Source organism: Macaca nemestrina, chromosome 2 (genome assembly GCF_043159975.1).
Source record: "Macaca nemestrina isolate mMacNem1 chromosome 2, mMacNem.hap1, whole genome shotgun sequence".
Taxonomy (NCBI): domain Eukaryota; kingdom Metazoa; phylum Chordata; class Mammalia; order Primates; family Cercopithecidae; genus Macaca; species Macaca nemestrina.
The window spans coordinates 88,117,288-88,130,233 of NC_092126.1; the positions used below are offsets into that span (position 1 = coordinate 88,117,288).

At 38.3% G+C, this 12,946-nt stretch overlaps 1 protein-coding gene across 10 annotated transcripts in view; it reads left to right on the forward strand.

Moving 5' to 3' along the window:
- Positions 1-12,946, forward strand: part of LOC105489997 (N-acetylated alpha-linked acidic dipeptidase like 2) — a 1,462,458-nt gene that overhangs the window by 877,823 nt on the left and 571,689 nt on the right. For all 10 annotated transcript variants that reach the window (XM_071091264.1, XM_071091263.1, XM_071091268.1 and 7 more), the window contains one exon: positions 12,609-12,728. In XM_071091264.1, the coding sequence (XP_070947365.1) occupies positions 12,609-12,728 (120 nt within the window). The remainder of the gene's footprint in view (positions 1-12,608; positions 12,729-12,946) is intronic.

The following is a 12,946-nucleotide window of genomic DNA, read 5'->3' on the forward strand; positions in this document are numbered from 1 at the left end:
GAAACCTAATTGGCTAGCACCTTGATCTTGAATTCGTAGCCTCCATAACTCAGAAAATAAATTTGTGTTGTTTAAGCCATATAGTCTATGGTATTTTGTTATGACAGCCAATTCTCAGAGATTTGGGTTTGATAGTTCTTAAATGGGACATGGAATCTGAAATTTGAACAATAGTCATTACTCAACTAGTTGATTTGCTGTGTTTAACTCAGTGGTGCCCTCAACAGTGTCTTTCTCTAGTGGCCACCAAATGCCCATTGTCCTTTCCAATGAAAAGACCTTCTGGAAGGTGACTCGAAACAATCTTGTGCCATCCTTGAATTCTAGTCATATAAGTTGGACAGCTTCTTTCACCTCTCTGAGCATCATTTTCCTTATCTATAAAATGGTGACAATGTAAGATTGCTATCTGAAGAAAATAGGATATTATGTGCAATGTTCCTAGCACATAATAGGAGCTCACTAAATGTTTTCTTTTTCTTAGTTACAACATCTTTTTTACAAGTCTGAAGCTTGATCTGTGTAATAGTGTAATAGTACAATTCTTCATTAAAACATAGGATCCCTGTTAGCATGCCGTTGATAAACAACATCTCTGTCTAAATGATGTATTTAACACTTTATGGCACCCATAAAAAGAAGAGGGCAACCTATCTGATTTGGTTTACAGAGGAGCCAGATGAGGGAAATGAGATTTCTATGGTTTTTATTTTAAAATGTTTGTGATCTATGGCACTCAAAAACCATAGAAGCACTGATATATAGAATGCAACTTTTAAAAATTAACTTTTTAAAGTGTGGAAATCTTTGTCACAGCTCTGTGTATGTGGCCCACCACTCTTTGTTGTCATCCCAAAACTTTGATTCCTTTTTTAACATAGAATAAGATATTTTATTTCCTTTTCAATTTTTGCTGTTGTGTTTAGTTCCTTGTTCTTAGTTAAAAAAATGAGTATAGAATCAGAATTAAAAATTAACATGTAGACTTTTAAATATTACTCTCTGGTAAAAAATAAAATTTTAAAACAAGAACTAAGTTGCACCTCTCAACTATTCTCTCTTATGTACCAAGGAAGTCCTCATTAGAAAAACTGTGGTACAAGCAGAATGGATAACTTAAGTAACTGGATTTCTGCTCATTTGACATTTCCCACAGAGACTAGTAAGATGTGTCTTAATCATTGGTGTTTGGTCATAAGTTAACATAGTACCCCCAATTACTTGAGTGAGCAGTTTTCTAGTGTGACAGAATAAATGAAGAAAGAAGAGGTTCATTGTAGCATCAAGAATATGGGGAAAAAATGACTTGGCATTTTATCATATCATTGTATATTGATTTGGGCCTCAGAAAAATTCAATGTGTTTTCTTACAGCTGTGATGTTCAGTTTGCTTGAAAGTAAATAGAAAAGACTTTCAAAAAGGATCTAGTTTTAAGGTTTGCTTTGAAGGCAATGGATACATTTTTATTATTGCCTGCAAATCCATCAAAACATTGAGACTTCTGTAATTATTGATTTTTTTTTTTTTTTTTTTTTTTTTTTTTGAGACGGAGTCTCGCTCTGTCGCCCAGGCTGGAGTGCAGTGGCCGGATCTCAGCTCACTGCAAGCTCTGCCTCCCGGGTTCACGCCATTCTCCTGCGTCAGCCTCCGGAGTAGCTGGGACTACAGGCGCCCGCCACCTCGCCCGGCTAGTTTTTTTGTATTTTTTTTTAGTAGAGACGGGGTTTCACCGTATTAGCCAGGATAGTCTCGATCTCCTGACCTCGTGATCCGCCCGTCTCGGCCTCCCAAAGTGCTGGGATTACAGGCTTGAGCCACCGTGCCCGGCCAATTATTGATTTTTAATGCATAAGCCAATATAAATTGATATAATGTTGTCTGTATTGAGAAATATTTTTATGTGGGAAAACCTAAAATCCTCTTACATGCTAAAACACTTTGATTTATTAACATGTACTATTTAGAGAAGATGAGTTGAAGAGCTATTTAATTAAAATTGTTGACTCAGCCTATTGATATGTTCCAATAATGTTAATGTCTTTTGAAGAATTGGTATTTTCGTAACTGTCATACCTTTCTGTTATACAGGCATATCTGGATTTATTGTGCTTCACTTTAGGGTGCTTCACAGATACTGTGTTTTCAACAAATTGAAGGTCATGGCAACCCTGCATTTAGCAAGTCTACTGGTGCCATTTTTTCAGCACCTGTGCTCAGCTCACATCTCTATTTCACTTTTTGCTAATTCCTGCAATATTCCAATCTTTTTCATTATGGTTATATGTGCTAGGGTTATCTGTATTAAGTGATCTGTGATGTTACCATTGTCCATTATTATTATTTTGAGACATCAAGAAATGTACCCATATAAGCAAACTGATTCGATCAGTATTATTTATGTGTGTTCTCACTGCTGTATCCACCAACCATTTGCCATCTCCCTCCCTCTCCTGGGCCTCCCTATTCCCTGAAACAAAACAATATTGAAATGCAACCAATTAAGAATCCTACAATGAACTCTAAGTGAAAAGAAGAGTTACATGTCTCTCACTTTCAATAAAAAGAAATGATTAAGCTTAATAAGCAAGGCAGGTCAAAAGCCAAGATAGGTCACAAGCTGGGTCCTTTGTGTCAAACAGCTAAGTTGTGAATGCTAAGGAAAAGTTCTTGGAGGCAATTAAAAATGCTACTCCAGTTAACACATGAATAATTAGAGAGCAAAACAGTCCTATTGCTGATATGGAGAAAATCTGAGTGATCAGAATAGAAGATCAAACAAACCACAACACTTTCTTTATCCAAAGCCTAAGCCACAGGAAGCCCTAACTCTTTTCAGTTGTGTGAAAGCTGCAAGGGATGAGGAAACTGCAGAAGAAAAGTTTGAAGCAAACAGACGTCGATTCATGAGGTTTAAGAAAAGAAGTCATCAGAGTTGTCAAGATGGCCAAATAGGAACAGCTCCAGTCTCCAACTCCCAGCGCGAGCGACACAGAAGACCGGTGATTTCTGCATTTTCAACTGAGGTACTGGGTTCATCTCACTAGGGAGTGCCGGACAGTCGGTGCTGGTCAGCTGCTGCAGCCCGATCAGCGAGAGCTGAAGCAGGGCGAGGCATCGCCTCACCTGGGAAGTGCAAGGGGAAAGGGAATCCCTTTTCCTAGCCAGGGGAACTGAGACACACAACACCTGGAAAATCGGGTAACTCTCACCCCAATACTGCGCTTTAAGCAAACGAGCACACCAGGAGATTATATCCCACACCTGGCCGGGAGGGTCCCACGCCCACGGAGCGTCCCTCATTGCCAGAACAGCAGTCTGCAATCTACCAATCTACCGGCAAGGCAGCAGCGAGGCGGGGTGAGGGGCGCCCGCCATTGCTGAGGCTTAAGTAGGTAAACAAAGCCGCTGGGAAGCTCGAACTGGGTGGAGCTCACAGCAGCTCAAGGAAACCTGCCTGTCTCTGTAGACTCCACCTCTGGGGACAGGGCACAGTAAACAACAACAAAAGCAGCAGAAACCTCTGCAGACACAAACGACTCTGTCTGACAGCTTTGAAGAAAGCAGTGGATCTCCCAACATGGAGGTTGAGATCTGAGAACAGACAGACTGCCTGCTCAAGTGGGTCCCTGACCCCTGAGTAGCCTAACTGGGAGACATCCCCCACTAGGAGCTGTCTGACACCTCACACCTCACAGGGTGGAGTACACCCCTGAGAGGAAGCTTCCAAAGCAAAAATCAGACAGGTACACTCGCTGTTCAGCAATATTCTATCTTCTGCAGCCTCTGCTGCTGATACCCAGGCAAACAGCGTCTGGAGTGGACCTCAAGCAATCTCCAACAGACCTACAGCTGAGGGTCCTGACTGTTAGAAGGAAAACTATCAAACAGGAAGGACACCTACACCAAAACCCCATCAGTACATCACCATCATCAAAGACCAGAGGCAGATAAAACCACAAAGATGGGGGAAAAGCAGGGCAGAAAAGCTGGAAATTCAAAAAATAAGAGCGCATCTCCCCCAGCAAAGGAGCACAGCTCATCGCAAGCAACGGATCAAAGCTGGACGGAGAATGACTTTGACGAGATGAGAGAAGAAGGCTTCAGTCCCTCCAACTTCTCAGAGCTAAAGGAGGAATTACGTATCCAGCACAAAGAAACTAAAAATCTTGAAAACAAAGTGGAAGAATTGATAGCTAGAGTAATTAATGCAGAGAAGGTCATAAACGAAACGAAAGAGATGAAGACCATGACACGAGAAATACGTGACAAATGCACAAGCTTCAGTAACCGACTCAATCAACTGGAAGAAAGAGTGTCAGCGATTGAGGATCAAATGCATGAAATGAAGGACGAAGAGAAACCAAAGGAAAGAAGAAGAAAAAGAAATGAACAAAGCCTGCAAGAAGTATGGGATTATGTAAAAAGACCAAATCTACATCTGATTGGGGTGCCTGAAAGGGAGGGGGAAAATGTAACCAAGTTGGAAAACACTCTTCAGGATATCATCCAGGAGAACTTCCCCAACCTAGTAGGGCAGGCCAATATTCAAATCCAGGAAATACAGAGAACGCCAAAAAGATACTCCTCGAGAAGAGCAACTCCAAGACACATAATTGCCAGATTCACCAAAGTTGAAATGAAGGAAAAAATCTTAAGGGCAGCCAGAAAGGTCAGGTTACCCACAAAGGGAAGCCCATCAGACTAACAGCAGATCTCTCAGCAGAAACTCTACAAGCCAGAAGAGAGTGGGGGCCAATATTCAACATTCTTACAGAAAAGAATTTTAAACCCAGAATTTCATATCCAGCCAAACTAAGTTTCATAAGTGAAGGAGAAATAAAATCCTTTACAGATAAGCAAATGCTTAGAGATTTTGTCACCACTAGGCCTGCCTTACAAGAGACCCTGAAGGAAGCACTAAACATGGAAAGGAACAACAGGTACCAGCCATTGCAAAAACATGCCAAAATGTAAAGACCATTGAGGCTAGGAAGAAACTGCATCAACTAACGAGCAAAATAACCAGTTAATGTCATAATGGCAGGATCAAGTTCACACATAACAATCTTAACCTTAAATGTAAATGGACTAAATGCTCCAATTAAAAGACACAGACTGGCAAACTGGATAAACAGTCAAGACCCATCAGTCTGCTGTATTCAGGAGAACCATCTCACATGCAGAGACATACATAGGCTCAAAATAAAGGGATGGAGGAAGATTTACCAAGCAAATGGAGAACAAAAAAAAGCAGGGGTTGCAATACTAGTCGCTGATGAAACAGACTTTAAAACATCAAAGATCAAAAGAGACAAAGAAGGCCATTACATAATGGTAAAGGGATCAATTCAACAGGAAGAGCTAACTATCCTAAATATATATGCACCCAATACAGGAGCACCCAGATTCATAAAGCAAGTCCTTAGAGACTTACAAAGAGACTTAGACTCCCATACAATAATAATGGGAGACTTCAACACTCCACTCTCAACATTAGACAGATCAACGAGATAGAAAGTTAACAAGGATATCCAGGAATTGAACTCATCCCTGCAGCAAGCAGACATAATAGACATCTATAGAATTCTCCACCCCAAATCAACAGAATATACAATCTTCTCAGCACCACATCGCACTTACTCCAAAATTGACCACATAATTGGAAGTAAAGCACTCCTCAGCAAATGTACAAGAACAGAAATTATAACAAACTGTCTCTCAGACCATAGTGCAATCAAACTAGAACTCAGGACTAAGAAACTCAATCAAAACCACTCAACTACATGGAAACTGAACAACCTGCTCCTGAATGACTACTGGGTACATAACGAAATGAAGGCAGAAATAAAGATGTTCTTTGAAACCAATGAGAACAAAGATACAACATACAAGAATCTCTGGGACACATTTAAAGCAGTGTGTAGGGGGAAATTTATAGCACTAAATGCCCACAAGAGAAAGCAGGAAAGATCTAAAATTGACACTCTAACATCACAATTAAAAGAACTAGAGAAGCAAGAGCAAACACATTCAAAAGCTAGCAGAAGGCAAGAAAAAACTAAGATCACAGCAGAACTGAAGGAGATAGAGACACAAAAAACCCTCCAAAAAATCAATGAATCCAGGAGTTGGTTTTTTGAAAAGATCAACAAAATTGACAGACCACAAGCAAGACTAATAAAGAAGAAAAGAGAGAAGAAACAAATAGACGCAATAAAAAATGATAAAGGGGATATCACCACCGACCCCACAGAAATACAAACTACCATCAGAGAATACTATAAACACCTCTACGCAAATAAACTGGAAAATCTAGAAGAAATGGATAATTTCCTGGACACTTACACTCTTCCAAGACCAAACCAGGAAGAAGTTGAATCCCTGAATAGACCAATAGCAGGCTCTGAAATTGAGGCAATAATTAATAGTCTACCAACCAAAAAAAGTCCGGGACCAGATGGTTTCACAGCTGAATTCTACCAGAGGTACAAGGAGGAGTTGGTACCATTCCTTCTGAAACTATTCCAATCAATAGAAAAAGAGGGAATCCTCCGTAACTCATTTTATGAGGCCAACATCATCCTGATACCAAAGCTTGGCAGAGACACAACAAAAAAAGAGAATTTTAGACCAATATGCCTGATGAACATCGATGCAAAAATCCTCAATAAAATACTGGCAAACCGGATTCAGCAGCACATCCAAAAGCTTATCCACCATGATCAAGTGGGTTTCATCCCTGGGATGCAAGGCTGGTTCAACATTCGCAAATCAATAAACATAATCCAGCATATAAACAGAACCAAAGACAAGAACCACATGATTATCTCAATAGATGCAGAAAAGGCTTTTGACAAAATTCAACAGCCTTTCATGCTAAAAACACTCAATAAATTCGGTATTGAAGGAACGTACCTCAAATTAATAAGAGCTATTTATGACAAACCCACAGCCAATATCATACTGAATGGGCAAAAACTGGAAAAATTCCATTTGAAAACTGGCACAAGACAGGGATGCCCTCTCTCACCACTCCTATTCAACATAGTGTTGGAAGTTCTGGCTAGGGCAATCAGGCAAGAGAAAGAAATCAAGGGTATTCAGTTAGGAAAAGAAGAAGTCAAATTGTCCCTGTTTGCAGATGACATGATTGTATATTTAGAAAACCCCATTGTCTCAGCCCAAAATCTCCTTAAGCTGATAAGCAACTTCAGCAAAGTCTCAGGATACAAAATTAATGTGCAAAAATCACAAGCATTCTTATACACCAGTAACAGACAAACAGAGAGTCAAATCAGGAATGAACTTCCATTCACAATTGCTTCAAAGAGAATAAAATACCTAGGAATCCAACTTACAAGGGATGCAAAGGACCTCTTCAAGGAGAACTACAAACCACTGCTCAGTGAAATCAAAGAGGACACAAACAAATGGAAGAACATACCATGTTCATGGATAGGAAGAATCAATATCGTGAAAATGGCCATACTGCCCAAGGTAATTTATAGATTCAATGCCATCCCCATCAAGCTACCAATGAGTTTCTTCACAGAATTGGAAAAAACTGCTTTAAAGTTCATATGGAACCAAAAAAGAGCCCGCATCTCCAAGACAATCCTAAGCCAAAAGAACAAAGCTGGAGGCATCACGCTACCTGACTTCAAACTATACTACAAGGCTACGGTAACCAAAACAGCATGGTACTGGTACCAAAACAGAGATACAGACCAATGGAACAGAACAGAGTCCTCAGAAATAATACCACACATCTACAGCCATCTGATCTTTGACAAACCTGAGAGAAACAAGAAATGGGGAAAGGATTCCCTATTTAATAAATGGTGCTGGGAAAATTGGCTAGCCATAAGTAGAAAGCTGAAACTGGATCCTTTCCTTACTCCTTATATGAAAATTAATTCAAGATGGATTAGAGACTTAAATGTTAGACCTAATACCATACAAATCCTAGAGGAAAACCTAGGTAGTACCATTCAGGACATAGGCATGGGCAAAGACTTCATGTCTAAAACACCAAAAGCAACGGCAGCAAAAGCCAAAATTGACAAATGGGATCTCATTAAACTAAAGAGCTTCTGCACAGCAAAAGAAACTACCATCAGAGTGCACAGGCAACCTACAGAATGGGAGAAACTTTTTGCAATCTACTCATCTGACAAAGGGCTAATATCCAGAACCTACAAAGAACTCAAACAAATTCACAAGAAAAAAACAAACAACCCCATCAAAAAGTGGGCAAAGGATATGAACAGACATTTCTCAAAAGAAGACATTCATATAGCCAACGACACATGAAAAAATGCTCATCATCACTTGCCATCAGAGAAATGCAAATCAAAGCCACAATGAGATACCATCTCACACCAGTTAGAATGGCGATCATTAAAAAGTCAGGAAACAACAGGTGCTGGAGAGGATGTGGAGAAATAGGAATACTTTTACACTGTTGGTGGGATTGTAAACTAGTTCAACCATTATGGAAAACAGTATGGCGATTCCTCAAGGATCTAGAACTAGATGTACCATATGACCCAGCCATCCCATTACTGGGTATATACCCAAAGGATTATAAACCATGCTGCTATAAAGACACATGCACACGTATGTTTTTTGCGGCACTATTCACAATAGCAAAGACTTGGAATCAACCCAAATGTCCATCAGTGACAGACTGGATTAAGAAAATGTGGCACATATACACCATGGAATAGTATGCAGCCAAAAAAGGATGAGTTTGTGTCCTTTGTGGGGACATGGATGCAGCTGGAAACCATCATTCTTAGCAAACTATCACAAGAACAGAAAACCAAACACCGCATGTTCTCACTCATAGGTGGGAACTGAACAATGAGATCACTTGGACTCGGGAAGGGGAACATCACACACAGGGGCCTATCATGGGGAGGGGGGAGGGGGGAGGGATTGCACTGGGAGTTATACCTGATGTAAATGACGAGTTGATGGGTGCTGACGAGTTGATGGGTGCTGACGAGTTGATGGGTGCAGCACACCAACATGGCACAAGTATACATATGCAACAAACCTGCACGTTATGTACATGTACCCTAGAACTTAAAGTATAATAATAATTAAAAAAAGAAAAAAAAGAATAGTGTTTAAAAAAAAAAAAAGAAAAGAAAATAAGTCATCTCCATGACATAAAAGTGCAGGGTGAATCAGCAAGTTCTAATATAGAAGCCACAGTGAGTTATCTGTAAGACCTAGTTAAGGTACTAATGAAAGTAGCTACACTAAACAACAGATTTTCCATGTAGACAAAACAGCCTTAGGTTGGATGAAGATGTCATCTAATACATTCATAGCTAGTGAGAACATATCTAGGCCAGGCTTCCAAGCTCCAAATGTGAGGCTGACCCTTGTTAGGATCTAATGCTGCTGGTGACTTGAAGTTGAAGCCAGTGCTCATTTAACATTCTAAAAATGCTCGGGCCCTTAAAAATTACGCTAAGTCTACCATGCTGTGCTTTAGAAATGGAATAACGAAGACCAGATAACAGCAAATATGTTTATACATGGAATACTGAATAATAATATTCAAACTCACTGTGGAGACCTACTGCTCAGAAAAAAAGATTCCTTTCAAAATATTATTGCTCTTTGACAATGTACCTGGTCACCCAAGAGCTCTGATGGTGATGTACAGGAAGTTAATGTTGTTTTCAAAGCCACTAACACAACATCCATTCTGCAGCCCTTAGATTATGGAGTAATTTCAATGTTCAAGTCTTATTATTTAAGAAATATATCTAGAAGATGTAGCTTCCCCAGATAGTGATTCCACTGATAACTCTGAGAAAGTATATGGAAAACTTTTTGGAAAGGATTCACCATTCTAAATGCCATTAGCCACATTTGTGATTCATGAGAGCAGGTCAAAGTATCAGCATTAACGGGAGTTTGAAAGAAATTGGTTTTATTCCTTATGGATGAGTTTGAGGGGTTCAAAATTTTAAGGAGGTAACTACAGAGGTGGTGGAAATTGCAATAAAACTAGAATTTGAAGTTGAACCTGAAGATGTGACTAAATTGTTGCAATGTCATGATGAAACTTGAACGGATGAAGAGTTATTTCTTATGGATGAACAAAGGAAGTGGTTTCTTGAGGTGGAATCTACTTCTAGACTCTATCTTTCCAATTCACAGGAACATTGTTGAAATGACAATAAAGGCTTTAGAATACTACATAAACTGAGTTCATTAACACAGCAGTAGGGTTTTTGAGATAATTGACTCCAATTTTAAAGAAGTTCTACTTTGGGTAAAATGCTATCAAACACCATGTCATGAGAGATACGGAGAAATATTTTATGAAAGGAAGAGTCAGTCGATGTGGCAAACTTCACTGTTGTCTTCTTTTAAGAAATTACCAAAGCCACCCTAACCTTTAGCAACTGTGACCCCGATCAGTTAGCAGCCACCAACATTGAGGCAAGACATTTCACTAGCAAAAATATAAAAATGTACTGAAAGCTCAGATCAATAAAGTATTTTTAAATTAAGGTATGATATTTTGTTTTAGACACAATGCTATTGCACACTTAATAGATTACAATATAGTGTGAACATAACTATTATATGTATTGGAAAACTGCAAAATTTGTGTGATTCACTTTATTGCAATATTTGCTTTATTGTGGTAGTATGGAACTGAACTTGCAATATCTCTGATGTATGCCTGTATACACAATCTGATCTATATCCCCCAAAACAAGTAAGGTTTTCCATAAACTCTACTACATATAAAAAAAGTTCTTTTACATAATCAATTGAGTAATAGCCTTATTATAAGACACTGTCAGTGAATCACAAATAATTAGTAGGTAGCTTAGAAATGAAATGAAAAATAGAAATTTTTCTCACTTTTGCAATGTAATCATTAATATTTTGTAATCATTTACTTAATCAGACTTTTAAAATCATATATCAACAGTTATTTATATGGTAATGGTATCAGCAAACTAAAAAATGTATTAAAGGCACTGATTTAATCATTTTTAATAGGAATAAAATTATAATGAAAAATCATTCTGACAGAAGTGTTTTTAACAATTACATTTCCCTGGCAAATCCATTTGAAAGTGCCGCTTAACTTTTTAGAGATATTTTATGAGCTGTAATCATTTTGATTCAACACCTACTGAGTCCATAGCATATGCTGGACACCTGGGTGAGCATGGGTATGTAATGGGCTCTTCACCACGGAATTTCCCTGTATTGGAAACTGAAATTGGCAGACATGTCTAGTGAGGGCCTTAAGAGAGGCAAAAACAGATTACTCTGGGAGCCAAAGTAGAGAGAGGTCATATTTGGGCAACAGATAAATAAAATTCATCAGGTAGGTGACATTTGAAATGGACGTTAATGTATTCATAGAGTTTTTACAGATACAGATGAATGTGATGACTAAAGAAATATTTCATGCCTAGAAATATTTTCTCTAGCAGATTTACCAATCTCTTAGAGGTATTCATATGTTCCTAGAGAAACAATGCTCTTTCTTCAGATGAATCTTTTATGGAAGTATTACATATAAAACTTGTTGAAGTGCATTAGTTTCAATCAAGAAGGATGGAAAGCGCGAGATCTGGATTCTCCATCTTTATTTTTTTCATGATTTGCCACAACTAACTGTTTTTTTTTTTTTTTTAATCAGCCTCTCTGTGGATATATGCTATAATTTGAAATAGCAGATTTATGTTATAATATAATCCTTGGAAAGCATGACAACTATTGTTTTAATAATAAATAGATATTACAGAAAGTAAAGCTAAAATAAATCATATTGGCTCATAGGAATATATGAATTTGCAGTTCAGTGCTTTTTAAGGAGAAGGGAAGGGTTCACTACATGAGAAGGTTTTTATTGGAATCTCCAGAAAGGTATGAGATTTTTTTCTTTTTGGCATTAATACAAGAGGACTTATAAAAATGAGTAACATTGAGGTCAAATGTAGCTCCAGGTGAGTAGTGCAAAATGTGACAGAAATGATCATCTGGGGCCTGGGTTGCTAGACTGGCACATGTGGTTGAACAGGTTATATTCTTCATGACTCAAGAATTTGTCATTCACAGCTGGCTATGGCACAGTCTTGAACAGAGCATCATGAGCAGCTGTTCAGGATGACCATGCAAGTGAGGATGCTGCATTTAATTTGGATAGCAATGGAAAACATTTGAATTTTCTTTCAGGCCTGAGAATTATATAGTTGCTGTTGGACCTTAAGGAAATTAACCTTTCAGTGTTTTGTAAAATGGCTCATATTCCAGAAACATGAATGTAGAATATTCCAAATGTCTGTTAGAAGAATGAACTGTGTTTGTCATTTTTTAGAAGAGAGAGAACAAAGCAAAAATGACTCACATTTTCTCAGGTGCCCAGAAGAATTGTTGTACCTTGATGGAAAGAGAAAGGTCATGTTTATAGTAATTGGGACAGGATAAGAGACAGAATTAATTCTATATTGAACATTTCAAATTATTATGAATAATTTTGTTATACTAAATGGACAATTTGCTATACATCTTCCTCTGAGGCTTTATTTTTCTTTGTTTTTTTCTCCTCTTTTAGGCTGAAGTCATCGATGTGAGTTATGGAATGGCAGATGATTTAAAAAGGATTAGGAAAATAAAAAATGTAACAAATCAGATCGCACTCCTGAAATTAGGAAAATTGCCACTGCTTTATAAGGTTGGTCCAATGGCTGTTACTCAGTGGTTGGGTGAATATTTTACCTGGTTTTGTTGGAATTATATGCCTTTGTGAATGTGGAGTGTGTGTGTGCATATAGGTGTGTGAGAGAGAGAGAAGGGGAGAGAGAGAGAGAGAGAGGCAGAGAGTATCACAGAAAGATGGCTTTTCCACAGTAGAACATTTTAAATTAAGATACTTAAGAAAAATATATTTAT